Source organism: Camelina sativa, chromosome 19 (genome assembly GCF_000633955.1).
Source record: "Camelina sativa cultivar DH55 chromosome 19, Cs, whole genome shotgun sequence".
Classification (NCBI taxonomy): Eukaryota; Viridiplantae; Streptophyta; class Magnoliopsida; order Brassicales; family Brassicaceae; genus Camelina; species Camelina sativa.
This window is the reverse complement of record NC_025703.1, coordinates 7,865,953-7,884,265: the sequence shown is the minus strand read 5'-3', so window position 1 is coordinate 7,884,265 and position 18,313 is coordinate 7,865,953. Positions and strand designations below refer to the sequence as shown.

Here is an 18,313-nt window from a genome sequence, read left to right as displayed (position 1 = left end):
GTGTTGAAATATCAAAGGCATGTTCATGAATTTAGATTAAAAAAACAAAAACAGAAAAAGAGAGTAGGAGCTAGAAAAGAGAGGGTCCTTTGTACATACATACATATTTGTAAGTGAAATAAAACGCGTTGTTGGTTTTGTTAATTTTCTAACAATTTTTTTGATAATAATAATAATTTCGACATTAACTTTTCTGCAAGACTGGAATTTATTTTTCCAACGAGTATTTAACAAACAACTAAACAGAGTATAAAAACCCCAACTTCTAAATTCCAATAATCACAACAAGAAGAAGGAGACAAGCTGGTAAATAACTTGTGTGTAAATAGAGAAGGGATTTTGAACAGAATTAGAAGAAAAAAAAAAATTAGAGAGACCAAAACATTGAATAAGAAAGGCGAGTAGGTGAGAAAAATGAGGTCTGACAAAATATATTTATTTTTCTTTGAATTTGAGAAGAAAAACTAAGTCTGAAACCTGACACATACCTCAATAGATCTTTCCTTCTTGAAGTAAGAAATGGAAGAAAAATTTTAGGGGTTGGCGTGTAAGTCAAGCAATCTTTGTATAATAATAAAAACGTGTTTCAGACAAATCCAATTTCTCAACAGTTTCTTCTTTTGGAACTGTCCCAGAATTATCTTCGTCCACAATCTCTTCATATATTCACACCATTTTTATATATCAATAATCAAAATTAAAGATTCTGTAATGTTTTCCACTCGGTAAGTCGTAAATAAAATATTCGCCAAAATATATGTATCGTGAACATCTCTTTGGACTGTGCTATTTCACAAGCCTCTTTTTTTCATAAAAGCTGAAAAGCCAATAGTAAAAACCAAAATATGTTAGCATTTACTTTTTTGTTATATCGACATACAGTGTTATGTGTTATGTGTTTTAATATAAAGTTTCTTCTCCATATGTAGCAGTGTCGTTTGAATTTGGATTTTCTTGAAATCGGTTTAGCCAACCAATTCGTGTTTGGTTTTTGTGTTAAGGTAGGTGTTAAGGTACAACGAGTCTAACTAAAAGTAGTTTTAACAATCAGAAAGTAAACTAGTTATGATGATCACACACAATTTTATAATGAAATGACATAATGAGTAGTAGTAGATTAATAAGTTTGTCAAAAAGGAGATTGCAGAGTATCCAACACCCACGTGCAAGGCAAATGACCATGTCACTTTCATCATTATGGCTTTTTGTTCACCTTTTTTTAAAATATATTTTTTATGATAATTTCAAATCTAAGAAAATATTTTAAGAGATTTTTTTTGTTGTTGTTTATAAACCGGAGAATTCTATAGTTGATGTCTTGATTAATTTCGAATTATTTTAAATGTCAGGAGTTTGGTATTTAGATGTGGATGCAATAAAGACTGAAAATGACTATTTTTGTAGGTGGTGGTGAATGATGTATGGAATGATGACTTATGAATGAATGGATGTTAGGGTGTTTCAATTCCCCTTATGCAATTGTAGTATAAGAGTTGTCAATCTAATCTGAGTATTTGTGAACAATCAAGATGTGCATATGAGTCTAAGTCAAGCCAGATGTAAAGGTTGTTTGTCACTAACAATCCTATGATGAAATAGAAAGTGCAGAAAGTAAAACTACAAGAACTAGGAGCTAAATGCAAATGGAACATAGTGATTATGACAAACAGAAATAGAAACTATGGAAATGCAAGAATTGAACTAATGCAAGGTAAGTAATGAACAAGATACTAAATGAATGCAACAGAAATGCAACTAGGGTGAAACAGGACAAACATAAATCATAAACACAAGTTCTGGGTTGGAACTCGAGCAAGCACTCGATCGAGTGCTGATCGAGTGCAGGGTCGAGCTGGACAAATACGCAAAACAGAGCAATACAAGAAAAACAGAGCAATACCAAAACGAATCAAACAACGATCAAACAACAGGATTTAAGCTAAGAAATCAATAAACAAGGAAGGTCTTGAGGAGGGATTCATGGGTTGGACTATGGTTGAGGTCATCTAACCTGGTCAACAAATCTCAAACAACTTGAGCTAATCTCTAGACATATATTTCTAAGACATGTTTAATCCACTCTCATGGCAAGAAACAATCAAACTCATGCATCTCTAGACTTGTTCTCACAAAGTAAAGAATCTACACAAGCAGGCATTAAGCAATATGTCAAAAATCAAACAAGACTTCTAATCTCTTAGCAAGCCTAATGATAGTCTCTAGATCTAGCCTTATCTATGCTCCTTAGACATTGGTGTGATGCTAAGAGGCTTGAAATCAGATCCTACCCTCTCAGATATAGGATCAGCATTAAGAACATCTAGCCTAGAAGAGATCTACAACAATCAAGCTTGACCAAATCAAACAAACCTCAAACACAACCCAGCCTAACCCATCCTCAAGATCCTAAGCAACTACTCACAAGCATACATGATGAACATCAAAATCATAAACCCAGAAAATACTGAAACTTGCATCATTAGAAAGATAAATCAAAGATCTACAATATTGAAGAAAGAACCAAACTCAAATTCTCAATATTAAGAAAGTTATGAAACCAACAATATTGAAGAATTTAGTCTTTTTCTCCTTTTTAAAAGAAGTACAAGATCTAAGAAAATAAAAATGCAAAAGGAATAATTCTAAAAAAGGTAAAAACTAGGTTTTAGACTCTCTAAAAAGCTGGACCTTTTGGTGGCTGCAAGTACAAGCCCTTATATAGAAAATGTAGTGGAAGCCCTAAAAACGCTAGAAGACAAAATAGCCAAGCGGCTCGACCAACTCGACCTGGTGCTCGGTCGAGTGACCGGTCGAGTTGGCTCCTCTTGTGCTCCTCCCACTCGGTCGAGTCCCTCTCAGCACACGGTCGAGTGTCTGGTTGAGTGGGCAGTCGAGTTGGACTCCGGACCTTGGTTCTTCAGCCTTAGCTCTCTTGCTTTCTCCTCATGATTGCTTCACTTCTCCTCAGCATTGCTTCCATGCTCCTTAAGCTCCAAAATCACCTGTTTATGCATGAAAAGATGCAAATGCAATACAACTAAACTCTAATGCAAGAACAGTCCTAAAGCTATGCAATAATGGTCAAAATGGATAGCAAAAGATGCAAAAGATGTGAATATATTAAGGGAAAACAGGGTAAAATATATGAACATCAAAGACCACAACAAAGTTCAGATAATGATTTTTGTTTTTAAGTTTTTGGGTTCTACTAAATTAACGAGTCTTATGATCTGCAATGATATAATTTTATGGTAACTAATTAAACGATCAATTTTTAAAAAAATATACTTATATTTATTATTTTTTGGATGTTACCTTAACAAATTAAATACCAATGATAAGTATATATATACTTCAGTTTCTATCCACATATATTTTTATAGTATTGTATATAACGCATTTCACTATTTCATATTCTCAAAATCTAGAAGTATTTGTTTTCGTTAGATATTTTTGATGAATGTTTTTATTTTTGCATTCACTATTCGGATTTAGTCACATCAAAACTATAATTGTCAATTTGGAATGGATGGTTGTAGTCTAACCTATTTTATTAGAGAAACTTTTGGGGATAAGTAATGGGGTTTGGTCTAAAAGCGACATTAGCAGAGGGAAAAAACTAATTTAATTTACTATCTTCGAAGTAATTACTACTACTGTACATTGTAAAGTCCGAAACTTCTTAGATAAAGTACTACTGTATGTTGGCAGCAAATCATGTTCTTTCGTACGGAATTCGTAAGATCATAAGCTTGGGTTTTAATACGTGCATCTGGACTGAACCATGGATCCCAGATACGCCAACACGGCCACCCCAAAGTTTAAATAATGAGAGAAATCTTTTGATTTGTGTTAACACCTTGATAGATTTTAACACAAAAAAGTAGAAAATTAAACGTCTTCGGGAACTCTTCCCCCCCGAAAGAAATTACCCTTATTTTGGGGATTAAACCGAGTTTGAATGCCTCGAGGGAAGGTTATTCTTGGACTCTGACAAAGTCTGGAAATTTTACCGTCAAATCTGGATATGCTGGTGACCTCCCTTCTCAGGGACCTAGTGTTACGACACTTAAGGCGCAAGCATGGAAGTTAAAAACATCACGGAAGCTTAAGCATTTCGTGTGGCAATGTGTGACTGGGTGTTTGGCAACATGTCAACGTCTGCATTATCTCCATATTGGTAGAGATAAAGTTTGTCCTAGATGTGGAGCGGAGGAGAAAACTATAAACCATATGCTATTTGAATGCCTCCCAGCCCATCAAGTATGAGCTTTATCGAAAATCCCCTCACATCCTATGGTATTCCCTTCATCTTCCCTATATAGCAACCTCGATTTTCTATATGGGCGTGGTAAAAACTCTGGTGCAACTGATCAAAACTTGAGAACGTTCCCGTGGATGATGTGGTACATTTGGAAGGGAAGAAATAAGAAAGTGTTTGAAAATATCTCTGAATATCCGCAAGATACACTGGAGAAAGCTATCCAAGAAGAAAAAGTTTGGAGAAGAGCAAATAACAGAGACTTAGCACCAGCGGTAGTAGAAGCAAGCATACCTTCGATCCCAATTTCTCAAGAATCTCTTGTATGTTTTATAGATGGATCTTGGCATACAGAGATGGATAGGAGTGGGCATGGCTGGATTGCGTCTATCGGTGATAGAATCCTGCACATGGGGCTAAAAGGATCGTGCAGAAGCTTATCCCCATTGCATGCAGAGTTAGATACCCTTATTTGGGCTATGAAGTGCTTTTTAGCGTTGGACTTGGATAAAACTCTTTTTGTTACGGATTGTTCAGACCTCCTAAGGATGACGTCTAATATCGAGGATTGGCCGACTTTTTTATCAGAATTGAAAGATTTTATTCATTTCGGAGATAGATTTGCTAGTTTTAGTATAAGATATATTCCCCGAGAGGATAATATTCGTGCCGATAAACTTGCGAAATGTGCAAGAGCATGAGGTTTCTGTTTTTCCCATGTAAGCTCGTCGGTACCTAATTGGTTCTCTCGAAGAAAGTCATCTCCAATAACTTAATATATAGGGTTTGATCGGAAAAAAAAAAGTTTATTAGTAAATAAAGGTCATACATTGTTACATGGTTGTGGTATCTACTATTTTATTAGTATTTTTTTTTTGGGCCAACTCTTTGTGGAAATGTTGACTTATTAGTGTGATTTGGAGAAAGTGAAGCAACAAAAAAAACTTTAAAATATGATTGCACTTACTTTGATGACTCTTCTTCTATTTCTTTATAATGAAAGAAAGAAATCAAATTAGAAAAGTTTCAATTTGTCAAGAAAAGAGGAAGAGAGACAGCCAAAACAAAAGCTGTTAACCTCATGGGATGTTTTCCATTTCTCAATTATTAGTAAACTTTTGTTATGATTTTGATCCCTTCCTTTTTGGTAATGGGATGTGATTTGTGAAAGCTATTTTACGTGTTTAGTTACAAGATTGTGATTAGCACTTGTAAACCTTTCAAGTTGAGGAGATGGAACAACTTTATTTATATGTAGGCCTGATCATTAGAAGAAGACTTCTTCAGAAAGATAATGAATTATTGAAAATATGTGACTAGTCAAGAAGAAAAATTGAAGTTTTCTTCATTCCCTTACTTAAGAATGATATGCGCTTGGCAAGCTTTGAGCTCATAATTTCAAGTATAGGCTGATCTCTTGGAGTAAGTAAGTAAACATGTGTGCGATCAGCAACCCTTATAAAACCTAGAACACTAATGAGATGTCTTACAAAGACGACTCCAATGTTCAAAAGTTGAGACATCTCAATATATTTAAAAAACCAATTTAAATAAGATTACATTTATTAACATATTTTCAAATAATTTTCTGCTGGCTTGAAATAGAAATAGATTTTTTTAAAAAGGATTTATTTCAAAAACAAGTGAACAGCACTACCTTTTTATGTTTGATGTAAGTAACATGGAACATTGAAAGTTGAATGTACAATGTACTGGTTGTTTTTTTTTTGTAAATATCTATATATACACATCTTTATATGTTAATTTTCATATCTATATCCATATATTTTGTTTTTTAAAAAAAGAAACATATTTTTCTGGCATTTATTAATTAACTTGTTTTTAGCAAGATTAGGAAAATGACGTTTAATCTAACTTTCTTTCCTCCTACTTTTATATAACTAAGAATGAAAAACCCATCAATTGACGTTTTTATATAACTAAGAAGAAAAATGACGTTTAATCCTATTTTTATAACATTTTCGTACAATATTATGTATGTAAATAATTTTTTTTACTAATTAACTCGTTTGAGTTAATTTTTTTGTAGTAAAAAAAAATGAAAAATCCACTAAAAAACCAAAAATTGTCGTACGCAAATAGGATAACCTTCACTCTATATAAAAAAAGAAGTTAAAAACCATTAGGATAATAAGTTGATTAAAAAATTGATACAAGTAGAGTAGTAGTATTAATTTATTTGGCTTAAGATTAAAAAAAGAAGAATGGTAAGTATATTTAAATATCTCTCTCTCTCTGCCCCCATTTATTATTGCTCACTCGTCGCAGAAAACAGAGATTCCTCGCTGTCTGAACTGAAATAAGATCGCATTAACTCTTTTTAGCTCTCTCTCACAAAGACAAAGATCTTCTTCTTCTTCTTTCTTCTCTCTTCTTCTTCTTATCTTTCCCGTTAAGCTAAGCTGAAGAAAGGTAACACAATGGAGAACCCTCCGGATCAAAAAGACTCATCAAAGGAGATGCTTCAACCAAGTAGTAGTAGAAGAAGAAGCAGAGCCAAGGGTGGTCTTCTCACTATGCCTTTCATCATTGGTAAATACTAAAACATTACATCTCTCACTTTAATTTTTTCTTCTCTTTAACAAAACCCAAATCTTGATTCTAAATTCCCTCTTCTTCTTGTTATATATACAAACTGGGTGAAGGAAACGAGGCGTTCGAGAAAGTGGCGAGCTACGGGTTGTTACAGAACATGATTCTTTACCTGATGAATGATTACAGATTGGGAGTTGCCAAAGCTCAGACAGTTTTGTTCATGTGGGTCGCTGCTACTAATTTCCTGCCTCTCGTTGGAGCTTTCCTCTCAGATTCGTATTTGGGTCGCTTCCTCACTATCGCCGTTGCTTCTCTCTCCGGTTTCCTGGTAATTTCCGTCCCCTCTCTCTCTCAATTTCCCGGTTTATTCTTCTTCATTTTACCGATTTAATCCGGTTCGTTTTCAACTCTGTGTTACAAAGTTTTTAATTCAGACACTTGAATGTTTTCAAGACTAATTTGGGTGAAAATAATCATATCTTGCGGTGGTGTGTGTAATCCGTATTTTTCCTTTACTTGGCATCTGATAATTGGACCGAACCTACTTGGCATCGGTAATTGTGAGTTAAAATTCCGGTTTGACAGTTTTCGATGATTGAACTTGACTTTACTTGTGTCGACAACAAAAAGAAGATTCAATAAAATCTAACCAAGTCATAGAATTAAGAGCCTTAGAAATTAAATGGTACGAGGTTTTCTAACTAATTTTTTTAAAAAAAATTATTTAAATTCTCGAAATAGTGACTTTTTTTTTTGATATGGTAATATTTTTTTTACCGTGCGTTTCCTGTCTCATTTGGTAGCTGTATATATATTTGCGTAAAGTATAGTAAGACTTATAATATATACAGTGAAATTTCTATTTTAAGAGTTGATATGATTAAGCACTATAGAAGCCTCTTTCCATTAAGAGTAAAAAATTTCACATGTTGCATGTGCTACCCTGAAATTGCTGTCCAATGAAATGTAAACTAAACCGCTTTGTCTTTTCTTTAATGTTTTTGTGTGTCCATCAACAAAATAAAAATATCAAAGTCGGTTTTATTAAATTCGAAGCCAGGTGTTCTGATATGTCCCATGTGGGTTTATATAATAACATGTCTTAAATAATCATCATAAAAGTATTTTAAATCATCATTATTAATTAAATAATCCCATTTTTATTCTTTTCAAAATCTTGTTGCTTACCTTATGGTTTATGGCCTTTCTTTCGCAAGTTGTGATTGCGAAAGACCACACTGCTTGAATTTTTATTTTTTTGATTATTTTGATAAGTTATATATGATTATGAGTCCATATATATGGGTCAAGGCTGACGTAGTTGACCCCACATTTTGCCACCATTTAAGGATTTGACATTAGTTTTTGGCCAACATATAAGTGTTAGACATGAAAGCAATATCGATTGGTGTGACCCATGTTTTTGTACTACTCGTCCCATTCTTGATCTCAAACCTTTTTTTATCTCACCCACTTGAAAAACAAACCTTATCATATACATACATGGTGACATCAGTACATCAATTGATTTTGAAATCTCTAGCTATAGCAATCATTCATCTCGAGTATCAATCATTTTCCGTAAGAAATTATAATAATGTTCTCGTATGATTGTGACCAATTGACGTACGTATAGTTCTCTGATCTAAAACTTAGATTCTTGTTCTTGGAAGTACTTTTCTTTGAAGTCATCTTACGAATGAATTAAAAACTACATTTTTATTTTTGTAAAACGACAAAATCTAACCTGCACAGTGCACACTGTATATATACCCTCTCTTTTACGTAACTATTATTCGATCTATGTCAATTTTTGATTTTATACTGTTTTAATTTAGTGATTTTACTACCATTTTAATAATTTTTTTGAATCAAAACGTTGCAGGGTATGGTGGTACTATGGCTAACGGCAATGTTACCGCAAGTGAAGCCATCACCTTGTCTAGCAACAGCCGGAACCAACTGCAGCTCGGCGACATCTTCACAATTGGCTCTTTTGTATTCCGCATTCGCACTTATATCGATTGGATCAGGAGGAATCAGGCCATGTTCTTTAGCCTTTGGTGCTGATCAATTGGACAACAAAGAGAATCCTAAGAACGAGAGAGTTCTTGAAAGCTTCTTTGGTTGGTACTACGCTTCTTCATCGGTTGCTGTCTTGATCGCTTTCACCGTCATTGTTTACATTCAAGATCATCTAGGATGGAAAATCGGGTTTGGGATACCCGCGATTCTCATGCTGCTCGCGGGGTTCTTGTTTGTTTTCGCTTCTCCTCTCTACGTTAAACGCAACGTGAGCAAGAGTCTGTTCACTGGTTTAGCTCAAGTGGCTGTTGCAGCTTACGTGAACAGGAAGTTAAGTTTGCTGGATCATCATGACTCCAACGAGTGTTATTATCGTTTGAAAGATTCTGAAGTCAAAGCTCCAAGTGACAAATTGAGGTAAATTGGAATCCATTTCATATATATAATTCTTGATTAGTTTTTTGTTTTTTTTTTATATTGACACTTTCAAGCAATTGTTTAGGTTTATAAACAAAGCTTGTGTCATAAAAAACCGCGAGGAAGACCTTGGTTCTGATGGTTTAGCCTTAAACCCATGGAGGCTATGCACAACGGACAAAGTTGAGGAACTCAAGGCGTTGGTCAAGGTGATACCGGTATGGTCCACTGGGATAATGATGTCGATAAACGTAAGCCAGAACTCGTTTCAGTTGCTTCAAGCTAAATCAATGGACCGACGTTTAAGCAGCGGTTCGACCTTCCAAATCCCAGCTGGATCTTTCGGTATGTTCACAATCATAGCCTTAATCTCATGGGTCGTTCTGTACGACCGTGCAATCCTCCCTTTAGCTTCCAAGATCCAAGGCAGACCGGTTAGGGTCAATGTCAAGATTCGAATGGGATTAGGGCTGTTCATATCCTTCTTAGCAATGGCGCTTTCGGCAACTGTTGAGCATTACAGAAGGAAAACCGCGATAAGCCAAGGACTCGCAAACAACGCCGACGCAACAGTGAACATCTCAGCGATGTGGCTGGTACCACAGTATGTGTTACACGGTTTAGCAGAGGCCTTAACCGGGATAGGACAAACAGAGTTTTTCTACACAGAGTTCCCTAAAAGCATGTCCAGCATAGCTGCTTCGCTGTTCGGTCTAGGAATGGCGGTGGCTAATATCTTGGCTAGTGTGATTCTAAATGCGGTCAAAAGTAGCTCAAAGAAGGGAAACGTTAGCTGGATTGAAGATAATATCAACAAGGGTCACTACGACTATTACTATTGGGTTTTAGCGATCTTGAGCTTCGTTAATGTCATCTATTACGTTGTGTGTAGCTGGTCGTATGGTCCTACGGTAGATCAGGTGAGAAATGACAAGGTTAATGGTGTGAGAGAAGAAGAAGAAGAGGAAGTTGTTAAATTAAACTAAGATCCAGAAATGGTTGATCACAAATGGTACTGTTCGTGTGTTATAAAAAAAGCTATATATTTGTATGTAATTAGATTATTATATATAATGGATTTTGGATTTTCTTAGGATGTAGAGGGATGATGTTAAATTAATGGGTGTGCTTAATTTATTACAAAAAGCCATTTGTGTGTATGATACTAGTATTTGATTGAAGAGAATCAAATTTTCAATATTGGTAATTTTATGTGAAAAAAAATCAAAGCTTACTAAGAAGATCAGAAACATTGGGTATGACTTTGACGCTAAGAGGGGACATCCACAACCTTCCTGTGGCTATGATTTCTCCACTTGTTTCTCTTCTGATCTCAATCACAACTGATTTTAATCCTCCATTAATCCCATTCACTCTTGCTTCTATCTCTACCGATTCCTGCGATTTGTATAATTATTACTACTAATAATAGTAATAATGCACTTACCTAATTTAGTAATTTCCATGTTTCATCTAATGTATACAACGTGAAAAATGAGTTAAGATGAGTGATAGGAAAGCGAACTTGAATCTTGGCCCTTGAATAAAACGAAGAGTTAAGATCAAGAGAGGAATTTAGCCCGTCGCCGGTGGAGTACACAGCAGCAGCTCCGATCGAATCCATTACCGCCGTCATCACTCCGGCGTGCCAAGCTCCATCTTCTCCCTAAAAATCATCTTTCGTTGTTAGTAAAAAGATTGAAAAACTCGATTCGATTCGATGGATGAGTAGTTTTGTTACGTACCGCGACACGATCTGTGACGAGTAGTTTACATCGTAAGACTCCTTTCCCGACATGGATGAGTTCTAAGCCTTGCAAGATTAATCCCTCGAACTCGCTTTTGCCGTTGCCTTGTGCTATCTCTTCGAGATACGATGATGTCGTTTTAAGGACCGTGGAATCTACCATCTCTCTTTTACGTGCTCGTTACAGAACAACTTGCAAGTCGAATATATGAACGGATCGGATCACTAGAGTTAATTACCACTATAACCTTTGTGTTTGTGGAATGATTACTGATGATTAGCGGCCTCAATGATTTACCGACACTCTCCTCCTTTTCACACTTAACGATTGTTACGTTCACCACGATAAACATTGAAATATATATTATATAGTATAATGGAGATCACTTTCCAAATACTTTGGTCTTGACTCTTGACTCTGGACATTATTCAGTCGAGTAAAAAAAAGGAAAATACATTTATGATTTATGCATGTATATTTCTATGTTTAACAGCGAAAGAACAATGAGTAACAGCGAAATCCATGGTTGACTTAGGATTTATTCTTGATTATCCAGAGATTTCTTTAGCTCTTTCTTGTTTACCTGCAATTCGAAATATACTCCAAAAGCTAAGAATGATATCTCTTATTTGATTACATCAAACAAATTTTCATTCAGGGGGAAAAAATAGCTACCTTTCCCATGGCGTTGCGGGGCAAGCTCTCCCATATTAGCAACCGCGTTGGTAGCTGAAAAGATAAAGACTATTATCAGCAAGAAAATAAATACTTTGACAAGACTGTTGGATAACATTTTGGCATATTTTGAGTACCTTGTAAGGAGCAAGCTTGTCTTTAGCCCAACCGCTCAGTTCTTCTAAGGTCATTACAGGTTTTGACTCGTCTTCTCTTCTCTTCTTTGCTTCTGTCTCTGCTACAATTATCGCAGTAACGGCTTCCCCATAATCTTTGTCTGTTAACCCCAACACGCAACATTCTGCAACCGTAGGGTGCTGCATAACACATTCCAGAGATTTCATTCAACGAGATCAAGCTCTCTCGGTTTAGTAATCTTAAGTTCTATTCCCTATCTCTCAATGAGAAAAATAGCTTCTGATACTCAAAGACCCAAAAAAACGAAAATGGATGTTTACCTCGAGAAGGGTTGATTCGATTTCCAAGGCAGATAACTTGTATCCTCCAACCTTCATAATGTCAGCGCTATTGCCTGATCATTGCCAGAGAAGAAGAAGAAGATATTAAGAGAAAACCACAAACTACTCTTAATTTGTATTTGAATGTATTTATTGGTTCTGCTTACGTCCTAGAATCACGTAATATCCATCCTCATCCACTCTACCAGCATCTCCCGTCTTGAAGTATCCATCTTCCGTAAATGATTCTTTAGTCACTTCTGGAAGATTCCAGTACTCCTTAAACAAAGATGGGCTTTTAACACAAATCTCACCCACTCCATTCGAATCATTTTCATCTTCTTTAATTTTAGCCTATCATATTGACACACTTTTTCAGTATTCATGTCAACAGTATTAGTACTTCAGCTGTGTGGCATTGGTAAAAAGGTATTGAATTTGGACCTAAGAGAAAGAGGATCTCACTGACCTCTACACCAGGAAGCGGTTTGCCGACAGTACCTGCCTTCCTTTCGCCCCGTAAGGGGTTTGATATTGCCATTACAAACTGGGAATATTTGACAAAATTTTTAATTCAGTAGATGTAACTACTAAGAACAGGCTTTGGCTAAGGTATTTTATTATTGTAACTAAAAGAGACAGGAAAATCTACTTACCTCAGTCATGCCATATCTTTCCAATAGACGATGACCTGTGATACTTTCCCATTGATGCATGACAGGTCGAGGGAGAGCAGAGGAGCCAGACATCTAAGAAATGTATTTTATCCGCAAATATGTAAGCACTTATTCCACCAGAATTTGAAAATAGAACAGCCGTCTAAGCATATACATGATAATCACTAAGCTGAATTTGCATTTCTAGGAGATATTTGGTTGCTTACCATTAGGCGAAGCTTCCGTGCAGCAGAAGCACTAGAGTCCTGCATCTCTTTATCCATTGCTTCATAACCTTGTATCAACCGAGTATACATGGTTGGAACCTGTTTATTACAACATTCACTTTAACCACTTGAAAGTAGCTAAATCTTTATATGACTCTCTTTTTTGTCTCAAGCTAAATTTCTCTTAAGCAAAATGTGTTTGCTTTTCATATCTAGAGGGCCTGGAAAGTGATCGACTCAGCCAAGACTATGGTACATAGTAAAATTGAGTTATCTGGCGCTGAATACTTCCCTCGATTCAGATATGAACCCAAAATATAAACATATACAAATAAGCTTGCTATTTTGGTTCAAGAAAAGGCTGATACAACTTGAAATCAACGCTTAACTTGACGCAGGGACAACTAATTCATGAATTAGAAATTTTTTTGAAGGAATAAAAGCAAAATCGAAGACTTACTCCAGTGAATACAGTTATGGCGTCGTCAGTTTTTTCATCATTAACGGGATATGATTCACGCCATCTACGCCAGATTCCGCTAACACTAAATTTGGGCAAAAACTCAACCTTCAAAGAGGAATGTAAACATCAACTAAAAACCTATAACGAGCTTGATATTTTCAGACGTTAAATGTATATTGAAAGAGCTAGCTAAGCAAATACTGATAGTATAAGTTACCGAAGATCGCGCGTAAAGAGGAGCAAATAAAGCGTTAAAAAGCCCATGCACATGATGTAGTGGGAGGCAGTGGAGAATATGATCAGCAGATGTGTACTCCCAAGCTTCAGTTAACATTTTCACCTGCACATATAAAAGCTTATAACTTATAAAGTGGTGCATCATAATTTCGCTTACTCACTGGAGAGACAGAGAAATACCCTAAAGCTCATAAGAAGATCACAATTTTTATCAATATAACATATGCAGCAACATTCTAATGCAGGTTGAAAGGATTTTAAACATGACGTGAGCTACATATGGAGTTCGGGATATATATACCTGGGAATTGATGCTGTTGTGGGTATGGACAACTCCTTTTGGCTTACCAGTTGTACCACTAGTGTAGACGATCAATGCTGGATCATCTGCACAAATAAAGGCTGATGTAATGCAGAAAAGACAGACCAATAATTGCCTGAATGTATGGGAGCAGAAATTAAAAGAGTAGCCTCAAATATAAGTTCATCATTTCAGGACTATTTAGAATTTACCTAGAAATTTTCCTTCTGTTTCAAAACTATTGTCCTGAAGCTGATTGCTAGCAACAGTTGCCGAAGTTGAGTCAACAACAGGAGGAATGAGATGAAATTGAGCGCCACTCTTTGCTGCGATAGTTTTCATAGTTTCACTATGGTCCTCTGTGCTCAATAACAGAGATATATCCTGAAAACCATAAACAATGATGTTAGAGTCCAAGAAAAATGTTAATAGTTCTTACTCAATAGTAATTAGCAGTTTACGGCACACTTCTAAGCTTGATTAATGAATGAATATGGTAGAAAACAGAGCCAACCAGTCCAGAACAACCTAGGCCTTCTAATATATCTGTTCTACTTAATTCTACTTTTTGGTCATGGGGGAGAACAACTGATGCCAGAAAAAACCAAGAGCTTGGATATGGATCAAAATGCAGAGATCACAAAACTAAGATCACGATTACTTACGAACTAACAAACAGTTTCTTGAAGATTGAGTGGCCATAACCGAAATTAAACTTCCAAGAAAATAAGAAGAAAAAATAGATTTCATACCGAATCATTCATCACATGTAAGAGTTCAGCTTCTGGATAGCTAAGTGCAAGTGGAACCGCTACACCACCACTAAACCATGTTCCAAGGACTCCAGCAACAAACTCAGCAGAAGGTTTTGCCACAATTCCAATTCTAGCTCCTTTAAGACTACCAAACCCTTCATACTTCTTAGTTTCACCTCCCTACGATATCAAGAGTGGAGAAAAAAAGTCAATAGCATAAAAATGTGAGATGGCTTCAAGTAGAGATAATGGCCACAAACATCAAACCAATCACCACCATACATTATCTTTGCAGAATAATTTAGATATGGTCAAGGCAGACGATATGAGCTGGCCATAAGAGTAACTCTTTCCATCGGCTTTAATCGCAATCCTATCAGAGGAACTAGAAGAGCCTTCTGAACAAGCTGCTTTAAACACTTCCATGAGTGAACCAGACTGTGACGCTGCAACATACACAAATAATTTCAGGTTAAAGAGATATCACATAGATATAATTCAGATCAATACATAAATAAATAAAGAGAAGTTTTTTGGTGATGCTGAAAATTTTGCAGTAAATTAAGACGAAAATAACACATAGTTGTTCTAATTTACGGATCATCAACGTTTATATATGGAAAGCACGAATCTTTGAGACATTTCGTCGAACATGTAACATGCGTGCCAGATCACAGAAGTAAACTCGGAGAAAGAGAGAACTTACAGAAGAGATGACGATTAGAGTGGAAGAATCGAAGCCCAGAATTGAGAAACGAAGCAGGCTGGAATCGAGGAAGACGACGACAGGAGTGAATTGCGTAGTAGTAATTGTGGTTGAGTCGATGGGTTGTAATTAAAGACAAAGAGTAGTTGAAACTCTTTAATGCCGTAGCGGTCATTTTTAGGTTTGCAGTAATGTAAATGTTGTTTATATGATATCGCTCAAAGATTTCAACTTTCTTTTTTTTTTTTTCTGTAGTCGTAGAGTCAAATTACGTAGCTGTTCATCTTAGGTTGCAATCGCGGAAACAAAAAACAACTACTTTCGTGGATCATGAAATAGCGACTGAAGCGTTTGACGACTTTATTCTCTTCGGAGACAAGACAATTCAGCCACGTGCGTGATTCTGACGATGAAAAAGCGAAGATGGTTTCTGTTTTGTTCTGTCGTTTTGTATCTTTGGGTAAATTATGAATGTTGAGAGAAAGAGAAGAAGAAGAAGAAACCTGGGGCTAGCTAAGTTAGTTAAGCACTTTTATTTTTAGTTTTGGTTAATTACTGATTAGCTCTTTTACCACTTGATTTATCATGTACTAAGTCATTAATTTCATTTTAAGTAAGGACCATCAGAAGAAATACATTAAACTGAAAATTAAAAGACCATCAGAAATATCGCAGCTCCACTCGTGGTGTGATCCTGACCGTTGATATTAACAGTTTTTTCAGTGGTTAGCTAACATTTTACAAACGGCATTCATTGATTTGAACTTTCTTGGTAGATTTTTTTATTTAAATGCCAACATGCAATTAATGTCTTCATACTTCAATCAACTATTTCCGACCCTGTCTAAACTTCCAAAACTTTTTTTTTTCTTTTTTTGTCAACAACATATAAAAATGGCTTATACAAGCCAAAACGAAGAAACATTGTTTACATAGGAAACTAAATACGGAACAGTACAAACTCGTCGTGCTAAATTATCTGCTTTACCATTCTGAGAGCGAGGAATGTAGACTAACTCAAACGAAACAAATTCCTCTCTATCTGCCTGTATGTCCTCCAAATAAGGCGTAAAAGATGGCCACTCGGCAGGTGAAGACACCATCTTCACTAAGTCGGAGCAGTCGGTGAGAAAGACTACAAATTGATTATCCGCCCCAATTATGCAACACATAGCCCAGTTAAGGGCCTCAAGATCGGCATGAAGAGGAGAAAGACTGCAGCGAAGGTTGGTAGCTCTCATAGTAGGGGATTACCCCAAGGTGACGTGCAAAATCATCCTCTACCCGCATAGCTATATGTTGCTTTCCAAGAAACATCCACAAAACAAATGTAACTCGACGAAGACCTGGGAACTCCTAATCTCCCATTCCCACCGAGTACACCTTCATTAATAGCCAACGAATCTAAAACCATATCCTCTGTCTGAGCCAAAGCCCATGTCTTTGCCTCATCTTCCGCTATCCTCAAAATAGCAAGGGAATTTGAATCCAGGTTATTGAAAAGTTTATCATTGCGCGCCTTCCAAATATACCACAAAATCCAGGGAAAGAATTCCTGTGTTGGAACATTGTCAAACCGCCAAAAGAGATAATCCATATTGGTGCATATTGGTGAAAACTGACTCCGATGGGAAAACACCTAGGCCTGCCGGAAAAGGTGACAAAGCCCAAACCTGCCTAGCTGGCGGACATTCAAAGAGGGCGTGATTAATTGTCTCCTCCCGAGAACCACATAGACCACACATATCATCAACACTTATACCATGTTTTGGTATATTAGCTTTAACCATCACACAGCCCGAAAGCACCTGCCACATAAAATGACGGAGTTTCGGGGGGGGGGGCATCTAATTTTCCACACAAAGGCCTGGAGAGACACAATAATGGGCCCAAAGACTTGCACCTCATATGGAGCCGTCAATTTTGAACGGAGAATGTGATACCCTGATTTTACCGAATATTTACCAGACTTAGTAAAGTGCCAACCCAGCAAATCTGGTTTGTGCGGTTGTCGCAAAGGTAAAGCAGAAACTATAGCCACATCTTCCGGGACAAACATAGCCGTAAGGTGAGCCATATCCCAGGAATGAGAATTCCTATCAATAAGGTTTGAAACGCATAGCAGAGGGTCAGAAGATAACCCTGTGCTTAGTGCTGGTCTCGGAGATTAGGCAGGGATCCATGGGTCAGTCCATACCGAAATGGAATCACCAGATCCTACCCGTTTAATCAGTCCTTTGTTAACCAGAGAGCGAACATAAACAATACTCCGCCACCCATAAGACGGCGAATAAGACTTAATTGGATCCAAAAGATCGGAGTGCTGATAGTAGCGGCCTTTAAAGACCCGTGCAAAAAGTGAATTCGGGACTGTTATTAGCCGTCAAAGCTGTTTGGCAAGCAAAGCCGTGTTATAATCATCCAAACACCTAAAACCCAACCCTCCATCATCTTTACTGTACCACAGTTTGTTCCAAATTTTTTTTTTATGGAACTATTACTAGTACCATATTTGACTTTAGTGTCTTTAAATTAAAATATATTAGGATTTATTAAATCTATAAAAACAAAATGTTAAAGTTGTATACATACCAAAATGTTTACTTGTTTTTTTACTCATATATAAAAAATTAGTAACAAAATACAAGAATTTAACTAGTGATAAATAAAATATTTTGGTAACAAAAAAAACTAATATTTCACATGGAAAACAAAACAAATCAAATCTTTTTTTTATTTGATCACAGATCAAAAGGACCTGTCATCTTTAGGTCCCGGGTTCGACTAGAAGAGAGGGCTAAAAAAAGCCAAAAAAAAAAAAAAAAAAA

The 18,313-nt window shown here is 36.2% G+C and overlaps 3 protein-coding genes across 3 annotated transcripts; 1 reads left to right on the top strand and 2 right to left on the bottom strand.

Moving 5' to 3' along the window:
* LOC104765452 (protein NRT1/ PTR FAMILY 1.1) lies at positions 6,485–10,419 on the top strand. Its single transcript, XM_010489164.2, has 4 exons — positions 6,485–6,814; positions 6,928–7,145; positions 8,703–9,259; positions 9,345–10,419. The coding sequence occupies exons 1-4, from the start codon at positions 6,703–6,705 to the stop codon at positions 10,243–10,245; spliced, it is 1,788 nt and encodes a 595-aa protein (XP_010487466.1). The 5' UTR covers positions 6,485–6,702; the 3' UTR covers positions 10,246–10,419.
* Positions 10,371–11,302, bottom strand: LOC104765453. The gene is made up of 3 exons (XM_010489165.2): positions 11,005–11,302; positions 10,785–10,925; positions 10,371–10,657 (listed from the first exon to the last, which is right to left on the bottom strand). The coding sequence occupies exons 1-3, from the start codon at positions 11,167–11,169 to the stop codon at positions 10,484–10,486; spliced, it is 480 nt and encodes a 159-aa protein (XP_010487467.1). The 5' UTR covers positions 11,170–11,302; the 3' UTR covers positions 10,371–10,483.
* Positions 11,355–15,940, bottom strand: LOC104765454 (malonate--CoA ligase-like). The gene is made up of 15 exons (XM_010489166.2): positions 15,486–15,940; positions 15,062–15,225; positions 14,777–14,959; positions 14,237–14,408; positions 14,025–14,110; positions 13,704–13,826; positions 13,484–13,591; positions 13,024–13,122; positions 12,797–12,889; positions 12,610–12,687; positions 12,308–12,494; positions 12,141–12,214; positions 11,820–11,999; positions 11,683–11,736; positions 11,355–11,590 (listed from the first exon to the last, which is right to left on the bottom strand). Exons 1-15 carry the CDS (start codon positions 15,658–15,660, stop codon positions 11,546–11,548), a joined length of 1,821 nt encoding a protein of 606 aa, XP_010487468.1. The 5' UTR covers positions 15,661–15,940; the 3' UTR covers positions 11,355–11,545.